Source organism: Equus caballus, chromosome 3, assembly GCF_041296265.1.
Source record: "Equus caballus isolate H_3958 breed thoroughbred chromosome 3, TB-T2T, whole genome shotgun sequence".
Classification (NCBI taxonomy): domain Eukaryota; kingdom Metazoa; phylum Chordata; class Mammalia; order Perissodactyla; family Equidae; genus Equus; species Equus caballus.
Window position 1 is genome coordinate 92,093,390 of NC_091686.1, and position 20,518 is coordinate 92,113,907.

At 40.0% G+C, this 20,518-nt stretch overlaps 1 protein-coding gene across 14 annotated transcripts in view; it reads right to left on the reverse strand.

The window, feature by feature from the left end:
* LIMCH1 (LIM and calponin homology domains 1) overlaps nucleotides 1-20,518 on the reverse strand; it is a 314,999-nt gene that overhangs the window by 163,970 nt on the left and 130,511 nt on the right. For all 14 annotated transcript variants that reach the window (XM_023638170.2, XM_023638167.2, XM_023638168.2 and 11 more), the window contains one exon: nucleotides 6,836-6,905. In XM_023638170.2, coding sequence (XP_023493938.1) covers nucleotides 6,836-6,905 — 70 coding nt within the window. The remainder of the gene's footprint in view (nucleotides 1-6,835; nucleotides 6,906-20,518) is intronic.

The window sequence follows — 20,518 nt, forward strand, 5'->3', positions numbered from 1 at the left end:
CTGGTAACTTACCTCTTTGTACCTTTGTTTCTTGAAATCTAGCAAAGGTACAGCAATAACTACATTGCATGGCAATTGTAAAGATTAAGGATAATCTAGCGCTGCACCTGGTACATGGTGGGGATCTAACAGGTGATGGTTATTATCATGGAAACTTACACCCCTGGCCTCTCTCTCTGCCTGCTCTGCCTCCTTCCCGGCCTAAAACGACAACTTTAACTGGAAGCAAAACAGAGGCAGAGGATAAAACTTGGACCAGCTTTTTCTGGGGAGGCCCATAAGATAAACTGTTGAAGGCAAGGTGAGTGCTCTAGAAATTCTAAAGGAAGTTGTAGAATATAAACCTAAATTATAAAACATTGATAAGGGTGAACTGAGGCATACAAGAGCTAATCTCCAGTTAGGATTTGTAGGAAACCACTCCTTGGCAGGTAGACACCCAAAACACCTGGGATTCAAATTTATTGCATTGTCATCTTCCTAAAATTATGAAGTTTGCATAAAGGCTTTTCACTCCTGCTACCCAGTTTTCAACAGTTTCTTATGTCTACCTTTTGTCCAATATTTTTAATCTTCTCGTAATGCGTAAATCTCTATTGCCTTTTCATCATTTCCCCTACTGTGACCTCCCTCAAACAATGAAACATCAACTGTTCTGGTATCAGTTTCATAAAATAAAGCAGATACTTTTTGAAAGCTTCCTAAAATCCAGAGTTTACGGAAACTTACATTTTTTATCCATTTCAGGAAGCTCAGCTCTAAGCATATTTGAAAACTTCTCTTTTGATTAAAGAAAAATACATCCTTTTTCTAAAGAATAAGTTTTTGAGCGGGTTAGAAGAACTAAACGGTAGGATAATTCTACCAGTTACATTCCTGCTGTATCCTACTGAACTTCAGCTAGAGTCAAATTTCCAGCATCCATTAGGCAAAGAGCCATTCCCTGAAATGAGCCCTTTCACAGAAGTTGGAAAGATATTTTGAAGGTATTGACCAAAAGGAAGAAAAAAAAGAGATGAACTAAAAAATTAAGTCTTTTGCTTCCCCTTCTTTCTTACAAGCGGTAAAATAATCTGTCATTTACACATGTTCCAGTTTCAACTGGGAACACTTGAGAGTGCCACAACCAAGGAGAAGGGTGGCCTGGGCCTGGAGGTCATGTCAGCTTTCACTATTTGTGTGATCTTGAGCAAATAATTCCCTTTATGGACCCACATGTCCTCATCTGTAAAATGAATATATCCAAGATGCCCTTCCAGCTGTAAGATGCTCTTTTTCTCAGATCACTTTTATCCTCGTGGATTCACACGCAAGATCAAGCAAATATTTCATGACTGCTCTAGGAAGGTTTAGCATCCGAGGGCAGAATCCCCAAATATCATCTATTTCCAATTATACTTCAAACGTGAACACACACACACACACACAACACACACAAACGGCCGTTACAATTAAAATTTGGGCAAGAAAAAGCTTAATCCCCAAATTCCTATTGTAAGCAAGGATTTCATATATTTGTGCCTCTTGCACAAAGTCTAATGTTTCTGAGATGAAACAATTTTGTTAGCATGATCTCTAATGACATTAAATCAAGTTTCAGGAAGTGGCTTGATTGTGCAATACTGACGAACTGGCAGACTCAAGGGCAGCGTTCTTAAAAGCCTTTGGTATGCCAAGACCTAAATTTGAGGTCTTTCTTTCTGGCAATAGCTAACAGTATCACTAACACCTAAAAAAGAATGCAAGCATCTGCAGGCAGTCACCACACGGCTTCATATGTCAGCAATCGTTACAGAAGAAACGCAGACCTAGATCCAGGGTCTTTGCATTCTTGCCAGGAAATGATTTTCAACTACTTTGTTTTAACACCTTCACCCCTGAATTCTTTGTAACCACATCTCAACTCAGGGGCTAAAATACACCTATTCATGCCTTTGTAAATCCACATGTGTTTATAATTTGGGATTGCTATGTGAAAACACACTTTTCTATTTATCTTCAAGTCAAGCAGCTGGGCCATCTTAATGGATTCTTCTCAACACCGCACCATTAAGACACATAGGCATGGGTTCCAGACACCCCCAGGCCACACTTCTCAGATCTCCATGGTCCCTGCTACTGAGGACTTCTTGATCAATAGATGGCCAGTAGCCTGTCAACCCCATGAAAAAGTACAAACCAACCTAGAAGTCTGTAGATGCTCTTGAGGAACTCTGCTCTTTCCTGATGTCACAAATATAGGAGGTAGAAAACGTCATGTGAAGAATACACTTACATAAAAGGCTGCATCTCCACTAACCCAAGATGGTCTCTGCTATCTTCAAGCATACTTGCTTATCTGAGGTCCCCTCTACCCCCTCAAAAAAGACAAGAAAACTAATGTCTTTTAATCCCCAATTTTTTATATTGTAAATTTTCAAGATTACCAAAAAGTTGCAAGAATACTTCCATGACCACTGTATACCCTTTATCTAGATCCAACATTTTGCCACATTTTTCTTCCTTCCTTCCTTCTTCCCTTCCTTCCTCCCTTCCCTCCTTTCTCTTTCTCTCTCTCTCTCCATGTGTGTCTGTATAAAAGTATACATTATATGCACAGCCAACTTCTTGCTCAACAATTTGAGGATTAGTTGTACACATCATGACACTTCATCTCTAAATTCTCCAGCTTATATACCTCCTAACGTCAAGAGTACTCCCCTATATACATAACTATTTGGGACAAGATAGTTTTCACATGAAGGAAATTCAACACTGAGAGAATATCATTACCTAATGTTCAATCCACACTCAAATTTCTCCAATTGTCCCAATAACATCTATTAGAGTTGCTCTTTCCCAATCAAGGATCACACATTTGGCTGTCATATCTCTTTGGTCACTTTTCATCTGTAACAGTTTTCTAGCCTTTTGGGAATGGGGAAGTGTCTTTAATGACACTGTGTTAAAGAATGCAGGACAGCTGTATTACAGCATGTTCCTCAGTTTGGACTTGTCTGATTGTTCCCTCAGAATTGGATTTAGGCTAAATATTTTGGCAGACATTCTATCAAGGTGATGCTGTGACTTCTTAGTGTGTCACTAGAACACCTTACATCATTTGTACCCATTATAGGCATTAGTAAGTTTGATCATGGCCAATCAACTGCTTAAAGCTACAATGTCAACATGAATACTAAACCATTCACATACCTTTAGTTTCAAATTGCTAACAACAATTATTCAAAATCTTACTCCCCAAAGCATATTTCAACACAGCTGTCTTTCGTCTCCCTAATGTATTAACTCATTTCTCCCAAACCAAGAGATGCTAACTATTCTAGAATAAAAGATCATATGGATCATAAATGTTAAGGCTTCACAAAGGAGGTGGTTTTGTATTGAGTCTTGACAAATAAACAGGATTTTGTCAAGAAGAGTAGCGGGAGAGTATTATATTCCTAAGAAGTAGCATGAGAAGAGGCATTATACATGAGAGTAAATAATGTTTGAGGAACTGTGAGTTGACTATGTAATCTAGGCAAGAGATGAGGAAAGCCTGCTCTTCACCTTGTCTAATGGCCAAGGAAATGCAGATAAGTAGACAGATTGGAGAAAGTTGCCAAAATTCCCTGATAGCTGAACTAGGGAAACTGTATGTCTATGATGCTTTTACTGACATTGGAAAATAGGCGGGCAGGAGTGGTCAATTAAGTATAATTTGAATACGTTAAGTTTGAGGTGCTGGTAGGACATCAGATGGAGCTGTCCAATAAACAAAACAAGAGGTCTGGAGTTCAGGAGAAAAAACTTGGAGAGAAATGATGATTTGGGTCAATGCTATAAAGAGCTGAAGTTATGAAGATAGACAAGAATATGAGCATAGAAAGGAAAGAGACAATAGATTTGAAGAGAGAACCCTGGAAGAACATTAGCAGAGTGGGGCGTGGGGAGAGAAGGGTGGCAGTTCTGTTTTTTGCCAGGACCCCAACTAGTGCACTGGTTTTTGGAACTGTTGATCCAAAGGTAACTGGAGGAGAGGAAAAGAGTTTGACTAGATTTGTAGATTGAGGAATCGTTAGTGAATGGGTTGTAATTATACTTGGAGAAGTATTTTTTGGACCAAAGATAATGCTGCTGTGTGTTTTTTCAATATCACAAGCAATTAACTCAATTCTGACACTATTTACCTGGAGATAGTGTCAGATCCCACAGGTTAAGGGCTTAGTCCCACAGACTGCCCCACTTCAGATGCCAATCACAAGTCCAGGTTGTCACCTGTGCTTCTCACCAACTGGCTATAAATCAGAGGTTTCCACAACCCCCCTTGGGTTTGATTAACTTGCTGGAGTGGCTCACAGAACTCAGTGAAACAGTCACTTATGTTTACTAGTTTATTATAACGGCTATTATAAAGGATAAAGATGAACAGCCAGATGAAAAGTACATAGAGCGAGGTGTGTGGGAAAAGACAGGGAGTTTCCATGCTCTTGAGGCACACCACTCTCCTCAAATCTCCATGGGTCCAGCAACCTGGAAGCCCTCCAACCCCGTCCTTTTGGGTTTTTATGGAGGCTTCATTACACAGGCATGATTGATTAAATGGAACTCAATCTCCAGCTCCCTCCTCCACCTGGAGGTTGAGGGGTAGGGCTGAAAGTTCCAACCCTCTAATCACCTGGTTGGTTTCCCTGGCAACCAGCCCCCAGCCTTGGGGCTTTCCAAAAGTCACTCACTAACATAAACTCGGGTGTGGTTGAAAGGGGCTTGTTATGAACAACAAGGCACTCCTTTATCCTTTACGGAACTGGATCTATTTCAGGAACCAATGAAAAAGACCAAATACTGTTACAAAGATGCTCCCATTGCTCGTATTACTTAGGAAATTCCAAGGGTTTTAGGAGCTCTATACCAGAAATTTAAAGATCAAATATATATTTCTTATTATAAAACACAATATCATAATAATACATTGATAAAGAAGATGTAAGTGATAAAGCATGAAGGTAAGTGGGGAAGTGATAGTTGGAAAAGGGCAAGAAAAAGGAAAAATGATGGAAAGGACAAAGTAGAAAGGAAATTCACATGAAAAAGGAAAGAGGAGGAATAAAAGTCAAGGATATAAAACGGAAGGAAAGCAACCAAGGCCCCCCCCCCCTTGTTTTCCTGAATCAAACTGCCTGCCTGCTCCAAAGTCGAGGAAATATTTAAAGAAGAATATTTGATCTATGATAAGAAATAATACAGAGGGCAATGCACATGTCCCAAACCCTTAATTTTACTAAAATTATTTCTGATTCACATTTTACATTAAGTTTTCAAAACCCTTCTCTCCTTAGGTTCTGGACTAGAGCTGCTTGCCTCTGTTCACAGGGATTTTACTGGGGCCTTTCTCTGCTTCATGCTTGCAAGTTTTGCTCCTGTAACATTAAATCCCAGAGCGCCGAGGTCAGGAGATGCCACAGGCTTGGGGCCAACAGATATTTGTCAGCATCGTTAAGACTATGGCATTAACATTTGGAAGAGATGGATTTAATAAAAAGTTTAAAAATAATATATGTATACATTAATATATACAAGGTATAATACACATACATAGATTACTTATTTTATAAAATTATTCTAATCAATTCCTTTCAAATTTACCTATCTCAACTTACTTGGCTACATGATTCTGACAAACAACTGAAAGGATTTTTAATGACTAATCACCAACTTACTACTAACTAGAATGGAAAATAAAATGCATCCACATAAATAATTTTTACAATTAAAAAAAATCTACTTGATTCCTTGCTGAAACCATGTACCTTATTACCATGACCCTCACAGTTCTCAAACACAGTTGATATTTTTTTGGTTACATCTAATTTCAATTTGTCATGGTGACATGCATAAGAAACCCTTTAACAACAATCAGTAAGGTCTACATAGGAGCCTGCCTAAACTCTTAACATTTTTCTAATTGTTTTCTGCAAAACCACATGCATTGAAGATTGTCACAATGCAAAGAGTGAGTGAGTTGTTACCAGGCCACATACATCCTCAGCCTTTGTGCACACACGTGTGTGCATGCACATGCATGTCTGTGTGTGTACGCACATGTACATGCCAAATTCCTTCCAGAACTAAGACATGTTTGTCTTCTTGGTCTTCCACCTTTTAGCCGTTTTTTTACACAAAAGGCAACATCAATTAAATAATTAAAATTAGTTGCCAAGAATTATGAAACATATCAATGCATGAAAAATATTCCTGCTTCTGACTATGTTAACATGTGTGTTTTATCTGTTTTAGTTGGGTCGGTTCAGAAGCGCACGGGCTTTGCTTAAACAATTCTCCAGATGATATTAGGACCACCTTTAGTGTCCATTATGTCTTTAGAAGAGTTGGCCTACAAATGTGGTATTTAAACACAAGTAGCTTTTTAAGATTGAAAACAGCAATTTATCACGAAAGTGCTGCTTGTTAATCATAAAATTCTTTCTTTCTACCTCCTCTCCCTTCCATTCCAGGGGAATGCAGCAAAAAAATGAAATGAGAAGACCATAATTATAATCACATTCCTCCCCTGGGGTCAACCTAATTATCAGCCTCTCACCCCAAAACAAATTTACCTCTTTAAGAATAAAGGTCCTTATCACTCATGGGAAAAATACAAACAAAGATTAAGATGCCATTTAGGCATAACTGCAATCTTTCATTTTTAAGTGACCTCTCAGTTTAATGGATTCAATGCGTTCTCATTCAAGTGGAATATATATTGCAGGAGAGAACTGTAATAAATGGCACTGTCATGACCCTTAGGTTAGAGAGAGGGAATATTGGAAAATAAATCTCAATTCTGGATACTCACCAATCCTGCAATGGGGGTAGGCAATCTATTGATCTTTTTAACAAGTCCTGGCTTTATAGCATTCAGCAACCTGTCATGAAAAAGGCAGAATGTCAAGTGAGACACAAAGCAAGATGGATCACACAAATCACCTTTATCCGGGGCTACAGTTAAAATGCTGAATAGGAAAAGCAGTGAATTTAAATCATGTAGTAAATCTCAATAATCTACAAGCCTTCATGCACACAAGTGAAGAGCTCTGCCAACATCAAGTTTGTCCATGGCAGGTAAAGTTTTAGAACTTGAAAATGCTGAGAGAGAAGAAAGGATGGAGACTGTAAGGGGCTTCAAGGGAAAGGACAAAGATGTGAGCTGGATCGAGGTTGGGAGGGAACTGTCTAGGATTGCAGCCAGGTATTACTACACCGGCAATGGACTTGTTCCCAATTCTCCTGGCCAAGGCAGGCGTCTCTCCAGGGATGCGTTAAGTTCAGAGACCAACATCTATCTTTACAAATAATTTGTCAAGACTAATTCTGCCCCTAGACCCTCTTGCTCTTTGAGGAGAGTGGCTCGTTAAATGTGGTTGAGCTTCACTTAAGAAAAGGAAGAATATGTTTAGCAAGAGGTTAACCAATCATGTCCTGAAGATTTTAAACAAGGTTGACCACAATTCCCTAGGTACAAAAGATATGTCAGCAAAACATTTTTGGGGTAAATGTTGAAATCACGTAAAAACGGTAATACAAGCAAGGGAATGCAAGAGAAACAACTATAGCTGCTTGTCTTCAGGAAATAGTTCAGAGCGAAAAGAAACAAGAAAGGCAATGTGCAAAACTGAAATAGGGCTGGCATCAGGGTGACATGGTGGGATGTAGCATCTGCAAACCAGGTTATTCACAAAGGAATAATTGAAGGTAAGGGGTTATACAACAGAAGCGTTTATTCCCATGTTCAGGAATTAGAGGAGAGGCAATCAGGCAACTTATCTTAGGGTACAATGCAAAGAGAAACTTAGGGCAGGAGTTTATTATAACTCAACCCATGGGCCAAATTTGGCCCAGTGTTTGTTTGTGTGAATAAAGTTTTACTGGAACACAGACACACCCATTCATTTACATATCGTCTACTGCTGCTTTTGTGCTACGACAGCAGACCTGAATAATTATGACACATATGGCCCACAAAGCATGTAATTTTCACTATTTGGCCCTTTACAGAAAAAGTTTGCCAGTTTGCCAACCATGATATAATTAATGCAATCCAAGATCATAGTAAATTCTGAAGAATCTATGCTTGATAGATGTCTACAAATCAGTAACAAAAAATTCTCTGAAATATTTTAATAATTAGTCTTGAATTCAGCCTATATTTGAGTTTGACACCACTATGTATTAACATATTTTAAAAATGTCCCTATAGTGGTTATGACAGGTAGGATATTCTGTTTTCGCACCAAGGATTAATTGCCTATTCTTGGTAACTTTTATTGCAATCCCAACATGCTGTCACCAAAGGTAACACCCGGGGTGACACGTGCCTACTTTTTAGCCCACCAAGAGCCAAGATGGCGCTGTTTTCATAAAACCACTTAGTTTTAACCATGAATTTAACCTTTTTAAAGACGTGCTTCTTCATAACTTATTTTGGAATTATTGGTCTTTCAAGTTGGAAGGCAGCTTGTTCACTCATCTCATTTTATAGTTTAGAAAATTGAGGCCTGATGATGAGGAAAGAGTAACTTCCCCAGAGCTGATTAGTGACACAGTTAGGCCTAGCACCCAAGTTTCCTGGATCAGCACAGTGTCTTGGTCAGGGTTAACATCTCATATCTTGTGGTTTAAAATAAACAAATACGATGTCTCCAAAGCAGTTTTTAAATGTGTGAAATTCTTAAGATAACATTACTTTTCTCACTAGTTCTTAATGATGTCATTTTAAATTGGACTTTTAAATAGTATTCGTGAACGGTTGTTGGAGAAGGTTATCAAGAGGACATGACCACTGGTTGACCTGCAAGCTGGACTTGAGCAATCAGAAGCTCCCCACCCCTCCCCTGTGCTTGAAATGTACATTCTGCCCACTGTTCCCATAGCTGGAACCCTTTCAAGGATGCAGCCTGGAGAGAGTAATGTGTTCCTGAGACCATCTGGACAGTATATGTGACTGAACCCAGTATAGGCCTCCATATAAACTTCTCAGACTCTGGTGGGTGGGGGTGGAGATGTACTCATCTTGTGGCCACCCAAGACAAGCCTTGTAAGTAAGTTCTCTTGCTTATTAAACCTGCCACCTACCATCTGGAATGGTCAGTCTCTTTCTCCAGTCTCTCCCTGCCCTCTGTGTACTGGGGCCAGGTTTGAATTTCACCCTGGGAACTCCAAAGGTTGCAAACCAACAACAGTGTTGACAATTCAAAAAGATACGCATGCAGTAAAACGTAAGCCTGGCTGTTACCCCCATCCCACAGGGCCCCAGACTCTTCCCTGAAGGTAACCTTAAAAACTTTCCCAAGAAAACGTATAAAGATGCATGAAATTAAAAAAAAAAGATGTAGCATGTAATATGCACTGTCCCTACACCTTATTTTTCCACTTAAAAATGTATCTTGGAGGTTGAACAATTTAGCCTGGAGAGTGTGCCTTAAACCATGTGGACCTATGTCCTTTTTAGCACCTGTGGACTACAGACTGATATGGAGTTGGCGCGGGGCTGAGAGCATTGGCTCTGGAATTCAACTGACTGAATACAAAGCCAAGCTCAGCCACACACTAGGGGTGTTTCTTCGGGCAAGTCCGTTAACTTCAGTTTCCTCAGGTGTCATACAGAAATATAGTGGTAGCAATTGTACATGTGTCAATGAGACTTAAATATGACCAAAAATGCAAAAAGCTAGCACAGAGCCTGGTGCACGGTAAGTTTTTTATAAATATTTCTCCACATTTGTGTGTGAGTATTTATACTAATTGAATTCATAGCATTTTAGATCAAACACTTTTAGAATTTTCTAATGAAATAAAATACCATTGCTGTCAGATCCCCAAGCTTTGTTGCTAATTAGCCAAAGTAGAAAAAAATAATAAACACCCTACAAAAACATTCATAAATTTAAAATCCTCTTTTAGAGGCAGCTTTTTTGTCTTCTATATCTAAAAATTATATTAATATTTTTTTTAAATATTTTATTTTTCCTTTTTCTCCCCAAAGCCCCCCAGTACATAGTTGTATATTTTTAGTTGTGAGTCCTTCTAGTTGTGGCATGTGGGATGCCGCCTCAGTATGGCCTGATGCGCAGTGCCATGTCCGTGCCCAGGATCAGAACACGCGAAACCCTGGGCAACCGAAGCAGAGAGCACGAACTTCACCACTTGGCCACAGGGCCGGCCCCTAAAAATTGTATTAATATTTTTAGTAGTCACGGATCCACCAACTCCTCTTTGATATACATTTAGATCCTTAAACAGTCTTAAATATTTCATTATATTCATCCTTTGTGGAATTATACTTATATGGCAGAAATCTTTCCTGTCACATGACATTGTAAAAAAAAACAAACACAAGCACTATAATACTAGACCTTAATTAAAAGAGCAATCAGGAGCCGGCCTCATGGCCGAGTGGTTAAGTTTGCACGTTCCACTTCCACGGCCCAGGGTTTCACCGGTTCAGATCCTGGGCGCAGACATAGTACCACTTATCAGGCCATGCTGAGGCGGGGTCCCACATGCCACAACTAGAAGAACCCACAACTAAAATATGCAACTAAGTACTTGGGGGATTTGGGGAGAAAAAGCAGAAAAAAAAAAGGAAGAAGATTGGCAACAGTTGTTAGCTCAGGTGCCAATCTTCAAAAAAGAACAACCAAAAAAAACTATGATATCTGTCAAAATGTTTAACCACAAATTAAAAAATAAAAAGCCAAAGTGCTCTTAAATATTTGAAATATTTTCAAGACCAGGCAGCTGCATTTTTTTCATATAAACATTGCCCCAGGTCCATACACAGTTTACAGTACACAACAACAAAAGACAACATTGAATTCACATTGCAGAAAGGCCCAACATCTGCTTACCTTGTATTTTGCACTAAACTGACGACATTTTTTGTATATTTTAGGAATCAGATAAGTAGTTCAACAATAGGCTATGAGCAAGAGTCCAGGATATTCACTTGTAATTTTATTATAAACAACTGTTGCCCTCCTATGTAAATTAAAATATAAATATTTTCAATGAATACTTATTGATGACTATTGATTGCATTAAAGTGATGATGATGATGATATTTTATATTTATGAACCTTCTGAGATGCACTGTCCCCCAAATGTCCTTGTCCTGTAAAGAAGGGTCATGTATTCATTCCACCATTTTTATAGAAGAAAAGACTGAGCCCCAAACAGATGTGAAGACTTCCCCAGAGACATGCACAGAAAGTTCAGGGCTCAGCTGGGGGAGCCTTCTCGTCTTAAGCCAGTCATTTTATATCGCAACTTGATGCTTTAGAAAGTCCAGCTTCAGTACGTGTCATCAAAGCGCAACTTTAGAAAGAAGCCAAAAAACATAGAAAACAACCAAAACCAAAAACCCAAACAAACATTATATAAATACAATGGGAGAATATCAACACTAGGTGGGAATAAAAGGAAAGTGGAAGAAGGTGTCTGCTGGGAGATGGTCAAGTCTAAGAAACGTCAGATCCAAGTTTCGTCTATGGATGAAATACAACATCATCACAAGGAATTCCAGAGAAAAGGAGGCTGTCATTCACTTGCTGGCAACTCCCCACTCAGCAGAACCCCACAGCCATTTCCTACTGTGGTCTGTGATCCCCAAAACCTATAGCTAGAAGAAAAATTTGCCCTTTCCATCTGGTAACAGATTACCTTTGTCCTCATCTAAAGACATTTCTGGGAGATTGGCATAATTCTACACAACAAAAAAATTAAACATTCATACCATTCCATGTCTTCTACATTAAATATACCCACAAATACAGACAAAAATAAAGATACAAAATATCAAAGACATGAGAGCTAATTAAGAAGAACTGCTTTCAGAGATATATTTATGCAGCAATTATTTATCAAGTGTCTGCTGCACGTTGTGCACTACTCCAGGCCCAGGGAAGGCTGTAGAGAACAAGACAAGCGGAGGCTCTGCTCTAGGAACTTATCATCTTGGTACAGAGGAGCCTGCGGGGCAATGAGAGGAACAGAAAATAAACAAGTAAATAAACGAGAAGAAAATTTCAGATAGCACAGGCACTGGGAAGACGAGCATAGCAACAGGCCACGTGGGTGGTACTTTAATCGAGTGATAGAAGATTGCTCTGGGGAGCAAATATTTGAGAAAAAAATGGAATGATATCAAGGCTACTAACCAAGGAGAAATTGAAGACAAGACTTCCAAGCAGACTGAACAATTAATAGAAACACCTGGAGGCAGAAGTGGGCTTAGTATATTCAAGGGTCAATGTAGCCAAGCAGAGTAAACAGAAGGAGACATATGATATGAGAGCTAAGGGGTAAACAACATCCAGGCCCAGGGAAGGTGTCTAGATTTTTTTCTGAGTACAATGTGCTTAGAAGCACAACAGATTTTTAAGATGGAGACTGAGACGATCTGATTTATAATTTTAAAACATCATCAAAGCAAGTAGTATAAAAATAAATTTAGGTGGGCCAGCCCGGTGGCGCAGCGCTTAAGTGTGCGTGTTCCGCTTTGGTGGCCTGGGGTTTGCTGGTTTGGATCCCAGGTGGGGACGTGGCACTGCTTGGCGAGCCATGCTGTGGCAGGCATCCCACATATAAAATAGAGGAAGATGGGCACGGATGTTAGCTCAGGGCCAGTCATCCTCAGCAAAAAGCAGAGGATTGGTAGCAGTTAGCTCAAGGCTAATCTTCCTCAAAAAAATACAGACAAAAAAATAAAAATAAGAAGTAAATTTATGACTATATGTATACAAAAAAGGTTTGCTTATTGAAAATCATGGATATCAGATAGACAACAAAACATCACAAATAACTTACAACACTCAGCTCAGTGAAGAGGAAGGCGCAGTGATTTTGGAGTAAGTAGTTTAGGTTTTAACAGGTAAATCCAACTGCATTAGCTATGAGCTACTGGGAAGCCACTTGATCAGAATTTCAGTTTTCCTTTTAATAAAATGGCGATTTTGAAAACCTCACCTTCCATCTAGGATTATGGTGAGGAGCCAACAGGACAATGTGTGTTTCTAGCATTTGGTAAATGGAAACTTGCTTATGCACACTCATTTAGTATCCTGAGCATGTTCCTTTTTGCTAAGTAAGTGCAAATTATTTTAGTTTCAACTTTTCCATTAGCCAGCTGCCAAAGACTAAAATAAATTTTACTTATTTTCTTTTCCTGGCTACCTTTGGATAAAAATCTCACATAAATGAATCAAGTTAACATGTGTGTATAGCTTGCCTAATATATATATCAGTGAGAAATGACTAGAAACAGGAAGAAAAGTTATGATCTTGGATAATCCTCAATTATGAAAAAAGTTAATGATGTTGAAGGTAAGCAAAAATACATATGTTTCTCATACGACAGAATTTAAATGGTGTCTACTAAACTCTTATATTCTAAATCTAAAACATACTGTGACCTACTTCAAGTGAGCCTATATCTATCAAGCTTGCATGATGTTCTGGCCCAAAACTAAGTAAGGGGGATACAAAGGAAGACAGGGCAGACCCCAGGTCTCTCCCTCATGCGGCATGCTCAGTAACAGATTTAAAACCTACAGGAAGACCAGAACTGTGCACATATGTGGTCCATTTTCACACCACCTAATGCATGGCTATCTTGAGTTTTTGAGAAGGCGAATTAAAGACATGCTTTGCACACATTCTATGGAGTACAGTTTTTAAAAGATTAAAGATTAGATCCCTTAAAGAAACAATTGTTGAGACACCCAGGAATGATGTTGATGTTCTGATTCAACCACAGGCTATATTTTATAAGTCTTTGTAACACTTAATATCCAGCTTGTGGTGGTAGCCTTTCAATCACTGTTTAATGGTTATAAAATACAAACTGAAAAAATTTCTTTCAAGGCGTAAAACACTGAGAATACTGCTACAAAGGATACATTATAAGACCATCCAAACATTAGGAATCACACCAATAAGCAGTTTATTTGTTATTGGACTATAATAGAAACAAAAGGTAAAATTTTAAAAGGACCACAAAATTCAGCTTACTTTACAAGTCATTCAATTCAGAAATTCAAGTCTAATAATTACCCTAGAGTTTGGGGGACAGCAGAGAAGCTAACTAGACCTGGAACATAGGGTTGGGAAATTCATGGGAAATCATTTTATTCTTTGCAACAAGAGATTACATCACCATCTCATTTAGCTTGGTTTGTACAGCTGCAATAGGCAACTATGATCATAAAATTACCTACTTTGTGTCCCTTTTAATTTGGCTCAATAGTGTTTCTCTACGTGATTTCCTTGATCACTTTCCGGGTTTGACTATGTACCCTGGACGAAGGTGTATGCACTTTCATTTAATCTAACATGGCAACTGTTTTTGAACCTAAGCATGAGATCAATTTAACCTTGACCATTAACCTGTTACAGATGTCATTTCTAAAGCTTTCTTTTTAGAGTTGCCTTGGCAAAAGCAGGAAAGTTAATTAGGGGGCCAGGCCCGGGCCCAGTGGTTGGGTTCGTGCGCTCCGTTTCGGCGGCCCAGGGTTTTGCCTGTTCAGATCCTGGGCACGGACATGGCACCGCTCATCAGGCCATGCTGAGGCAGCATCCTACACAGCAGAGCCAGAAGGACCTACAACTAGAATATACAGCTGTGTATTGGGGGGGGTTGGGGGAGAATAAGAAGAAGAAAAAAAGAAGATTGGCAACAGATGTTAGCTCAGATGCCAATCTTTAAAAAAAAAACTTAATAAACCTTCTGAGGTCAAGAAAAATTGACTAAAATATGGGTAAAAGTGAAACCTGAACCAAAGGGGAGTCTTCTGTGAACAAAATAGTGATGGAATGCAAATTATCATCATTAATATCTACCAAATGTCTGTGGGGTGCTATGCATTGTCAAAAATGTGTGAAGTATAGGTCTGTTTAAGCCACTTGCCTTGAACATACCTAAAGAAGGGATCATAAGAGCTTTAGGTCTTTGTAGACTTAAAATGCCAAGAAATTGAGCTTGACTGTGAATTCTAGGGCTCGGCAGTGCTGTTATTATTCTAACACAGCTCCTGTAGCAGAGGCTGCTCACCAAACTCGTCTCCTTTCCCTCCTGGGCACACAGCTAGGCTATATTTCCCAGCGTCCTTTGCAATTTTCATACCACCTAATGTACGGCCATCTTGAATTTTTGAGAAGGTGAATTAAAGATATACAGAGCTACAGATATACAGAGTTCTGGCCAATGGAGTGTGGGCAGAGTAATATCTATCATACCCAGGCCTACCCATGAAACCTCGCCCAAGCAATTCTCCATTCTCTCTCTCTTCTCCCATTTACTAGTTAGATGTGAAGTCATGTGTTGAGGATGGAGTCTCTATTAGCTGGGGTTCCTGAACAACTGCCTGGAGCAGAGACATCTCCACCCTTAGTTACTGCCAAAATTGGGCTACGAGAGGGTGAGAAGTACATTTCCACTGTTTTAAACCACTGAGAGTGAGGAGTTTAGTAGTTCCAGCACCCAGCTTGACTTTATTACAGCTCTCCAGGAGGTCTTCTTCTAACAAAAAGGGACCCCACTTTGCCAACAAGTACCCAAGAAAATCCTGTCCTAAAATGCAAAATTAAATACCTGGGCACATCCCTTCCCCTGGGGCTTGCTGGGAAGGCAGTAGGACACTTGTAAACAAATGTCCTTGGATTCCTTTTGACTCATTTCAATCTCTCTCGCAATCCAACCGTTGCATGATCATTCTCACTATTTGGAAATTACAGAACTGTTGGATTAGAAGAGGCCTAAAAATCAGTAAAATAATCTAGATAAGGAAACTATCACCAGGTACATATATGAGGTCAGTTCCTAAGTGGTAGTGTTAGGATTACAAACTCGGGTTTCTACACTTGAGAAGAGGGCTTTCCTATGATGCTTTACTTCTTGCATTTCATTAACTAATCTCCAGCCATCAGTCTCTGCCATCTTCATCAATCTGTTCTCTGACCCAAACTGACTCCATCTAAACCCTGACTTTAGTTATGCTGCTTGCCTCCTCCAGTGACTTTCAGGCTTCTGAGTGCCCACAGGATGCCCTCCAAATGCACTCAACAGGCAATCAAGCTCCTTCACCCCCAAACTGCCTTTCCCACCATGCCTCCCACTCCGGGTCCTCCCCGCTTCTTGTGTTTGGTGCACAAGTTTAAGATGACACATGCGATCAATGAACCATGAAAGTTGGCAATATATGAATAGAATTTAGCATAACCAAATAAAATGGAGACTAAAGTTATTCTGACACAGGCAATGATATGTGTAATCATCATTGTGCTATGTAGTAATTATGTATAAATGATTATAATTAGTATTTCTTTTTGCACAGCTAAAACCCGGTCTTGCTGGGTTTACTGTCAGGAAGGTGGGAGAAAACTTGGAATGTGAAATTGCTGTGATGCGGCTCTGAAAGCTTCCATATCCAAACTTAAGTCAGATAAGCAGCCAGCTCCTTGCTCTCCATGTTCCTTCAGCAAGAAGTGCTCAGAACCAAGAATTCCAGGATTAGGACCCATAAAATTCCAAGAATAATAGGAGTCTCCAGAGACAGAAAGATCTGGGTTCAAATCCCAAAGCTGCAACTCACTGGGCAAGTTATTTAAGTATTTAACATCTATGAGTCTCAGTTTCCTCCTCTGTAAAATGGGGACAATAATACCTATTAGTCATGGCATGAGAGTGTGAATAGTGCATGTAATACACTTGGCACAGGCCTGGTGTATATTATGCACTTCCTATTGGTGGTCATTATTATCATCTCTTCCCCTCTAAGCAGGTTTCGACCCCAGCCCTGCCCACAGGTGGAAATCTGATATGTCAACTATTGGCTCACTTCTCCCAAGCAGCCTGCCTGTGGCTAAAGCTAGGGTGGGAGTTGGGAGAGATGAAAGGACAGAGTGAGGGAATGAGATAATGTTACTCGCTTTGGACGGCAGGCCTAAATGGGCATAGTCTCTAAAGCTGCAAATGGGAAGGAAGGAAGGGAGGATGCCAATAAAGCTAAGGCAGTAAGAAGCTCCAAGGATGGTCTCAGCTACAATGTCAAAGTCCAAGTCCTTCCAAGTCCTCTGGCCCTGCTTGCCCACCTAAATCAAGGCTGCTGTCTCCCCACTTCACTTGCCATCCTGAGGGTGACGAAGAAAAGCCAAGAGCTGAGGAGGCTCTTTGTTATCCTGGAAAGTGGGGGGTCAGCTCCGAATGTGGCTAGTTAGAATTCTGAATCGATTTCCTATTCATTCCACATTTTGTTATCGAACACCCCACACCGGATGCCGAGCTTGGTCCAGACCCTCTCAGGGGCTGAGTTCTACAGTGGGGCTGATACTAACTCAGATGTGGAAGGAGTTCCCTAAAACTTTGAGAAGAACATTAGTTCTATGGGGAAATAACTTCCAAGTCCTAAATGAGCGACTTGCAAAAGAACTTCGGAAACATAGGATGTACAAAGTAAGGTTGTCAACTAAGGAGGGACATAGGAAAACAAACGTAGGAAGCAATTCTGCTTCTCCTTGGGAAGCATGGCATTTTATTCAAATATTTGTGTTTGGTGCACAGCAGAAAGTAATCAAAAGTCTCCACTGCCAACAGATGTAATTTCCTAAAAAAGCAACCTAATCCCATTGCTCCTCTGTATAGAGACAATGCTGGCTGCCTCTTGCTCATTGGATGCTGTTGAAACTCCTTACATGCTATTTAAGGCCTTTTACAAACTGACCTGATACCTACTTTCATCTCCAGTCTGCCCCATTTCATCCTAGGCTTGAGCCACAATTCCTTCCCTGAGCATGCAAAGACCCTTCACAATGCTGAGCACTTTCACACAGCTTGCTGCTTCCTCTGTCTGACTTAACTTTCCCATAGGCTTTCCACCACCCCTTTGTGGCGTAGCAAACTCTTACTCATCCTTCAAACCCCAGCTTAAATGTTACCTCCTCTCTGAACCATTTCTTAGGTAGAGATTGCATCTCCCACCTCTAGGTCCCAACACTCTTTGTCTTCCCTATTTATTACACGTCACAGAAAGTGTCCAACTTTCCCACCAAGCAAAGGATTAGTCCTCTCTATAACCCCAGCTCTACTGTAAGGGCCAGTCCTTGGTAGGGCCCCAATTTGTGTTTGCTGAATAAATTGATAATGAAACGAGCAACAATTGCAAAGTCAGGGGAAAGCCCAAAACATCAGTTTTGAAACTGCAGTGGACTTTAGGTCCATTAACAATTTTGCAGCTGTTGTTGTTGTGGATTACATCTGAACTACTTTCTCAGCACCAAGACTAAAGTTGAGTTCAAACAACCATACCATACAAGGATTATGTGACAGGCTTCTAGTTCATTCCCACCAATTACTGTTACTTCATTAAGTTATTTTGGTCTATGGGACAGGGGGTTGGAAAGGAATGAGTGGAATCACCCTGTTCCTCTCTACAGGACAGTTGAGAGCTAGCTGCCCCCAAAGAAGGCATTAAAGTTTCTGGGTTCTTCTTTTGGATGTACCATGGGACACATAAACAGGAAAGGGGCTGGGGGAGGGGATACCATGGCACTTCCCCCAGGCAGCACACAAAATTCTACTTTATGTGCATGTAGCAGGAATACAAAATGAACTCTTAGTCAGAAGAATAGAGAATGTGTCCTTGAGGCCAGACGCTCTGGCAGGGAAGGAGTCAGACTACAAGGAAAGCCTTTTCATCTGTGGTGGAAAAGGAGCTTTATGTGAAGAAAATCTGCAGTATTTAAGAAATGAAGTCTCCTCATTTCCCCATTCCATTGCCTTTCTCTGTCTAATGTTATGTTTTCCGATATTAATAAACAAGCCTTTGATTTTAGTTTTGTGGTTTTCTTTAACTCTTTTTGGAAGTAGGTGGAATATAAATACAATCAATCTATAGCATATTCTCTTCAATGAAGTTTAAAATATTGACAGGACACTACAATATGATATTAGTACCTCTAGAAATGCACTAAGTGACATTTGGAATGAGTCTTCAAGAGGGCATTTTAAATATCTTGACATAAAATTTTAAATTCTGTAGTATACGTGTGTTTTAACATCTTGAGATATAATTCACATATGATTCACCACTGAAAATGTAGACTCCAATTCACAAGATTACACAACCGCTACTGCAAATTAATTTTAGTTTTCCTTTTCCCTAAAAGAAACCACACACCCATTAGCTTTAAATCCCCATGCCACCATATAAGCGTTCTTTAATATATTCTAGATACAAGTCCCTTCTCAGATATATAGTTTGCTAAGGTCATCCATATTTTCTCCCATTCTGTGAGATCCATTTTGAGTTAATACAACATGGTTTTAATACACATTTACTAATTAGTTATAAACGTTAATTTTTGAGTAGACTCCCTTCTCCCCAAATTTCTCCCATTCTCCCAAAACTTATTACATTCCTGTCATGTGCTGGCATCATTAGGCATGGAAAGATGAGTGAGTCACTGTCATTACATCAAGGAATTTATAATCTAATAGAAAGTTAAAACATACAACCTCATGAGTAGTGCCACGTGAAAGACAAATTACTTGCTCTAGGCAAAACCAGAATGCTTTTCAAACCAGAAACAAGAGAGAGAGCACTTGAAGTCAGAGTCATCATCTCAACCCCAGGATGTATGGTTGCCACCACTTTATATTCCACCTACTTCAAAATAGTGAATTCAGGCTGCAGCCAGGAGGACACCTTAGTGGAGGAAAAGGTGCCCAATGAGTGGATTTAGGATTTAAGGAGCTGGAAATGAACAGGGAAGTGCGCACCCCAAGTGGCTGGAATGAAATGTAGCAAAGAGATGGAGTGGGGAAGCACAAAGAGAATCACAGGAACAATCACGATTCTCTGTGGCCACTGCAAAGGGATGGTTCAGAGAAGTCAAATAGAAGCATTGCCCCCAGACCGTGAGGGACACCAGGGTCTAGGCAAAGGAACTCGAATCGTGTCCTATCTTGTGGGAAGGGATATGGGGCACGAGGAAGCCAGGTTTGGGAACGTTAGCCTCATGGCAGAGTCTACAGTGGCGTAAGGAAAAGCAGGCACTAATCACTGAGCAATAAAGTCTCAACTTTCTATTTGTCTTTTCATTCACTTTCTTCTTCCCCTTAATGTAGAGAGGGAAGTCTATTTCTGCATAGCTAACTTTTAAAAAAATCATTTATAAACTGGGTCCTTGGTGGGCTATTTAAGAAAAGGTCCTCTCCTGTGGATAGTCAAAGGAAACATTTAGAATGACACGCTCGAGGTAGGAATTTTGCACACTTCATTGAGGGAAGCCAGCCCACCCAGTCTGACAGCCCAGTAGAGACAATCAAAAAACAGATTATTAAGGAAATACAATTAGGGAGCTACTAAATCCTCTCAAACGTAAGCAAAGCCTAATCCAGCATGTAACCCCCAGGCAGGCAGTGGGATAGGCCAGTTTCTCCTCCACCACACAACAAGCCCATAAAAACATTTCTAGTGACAGGTTT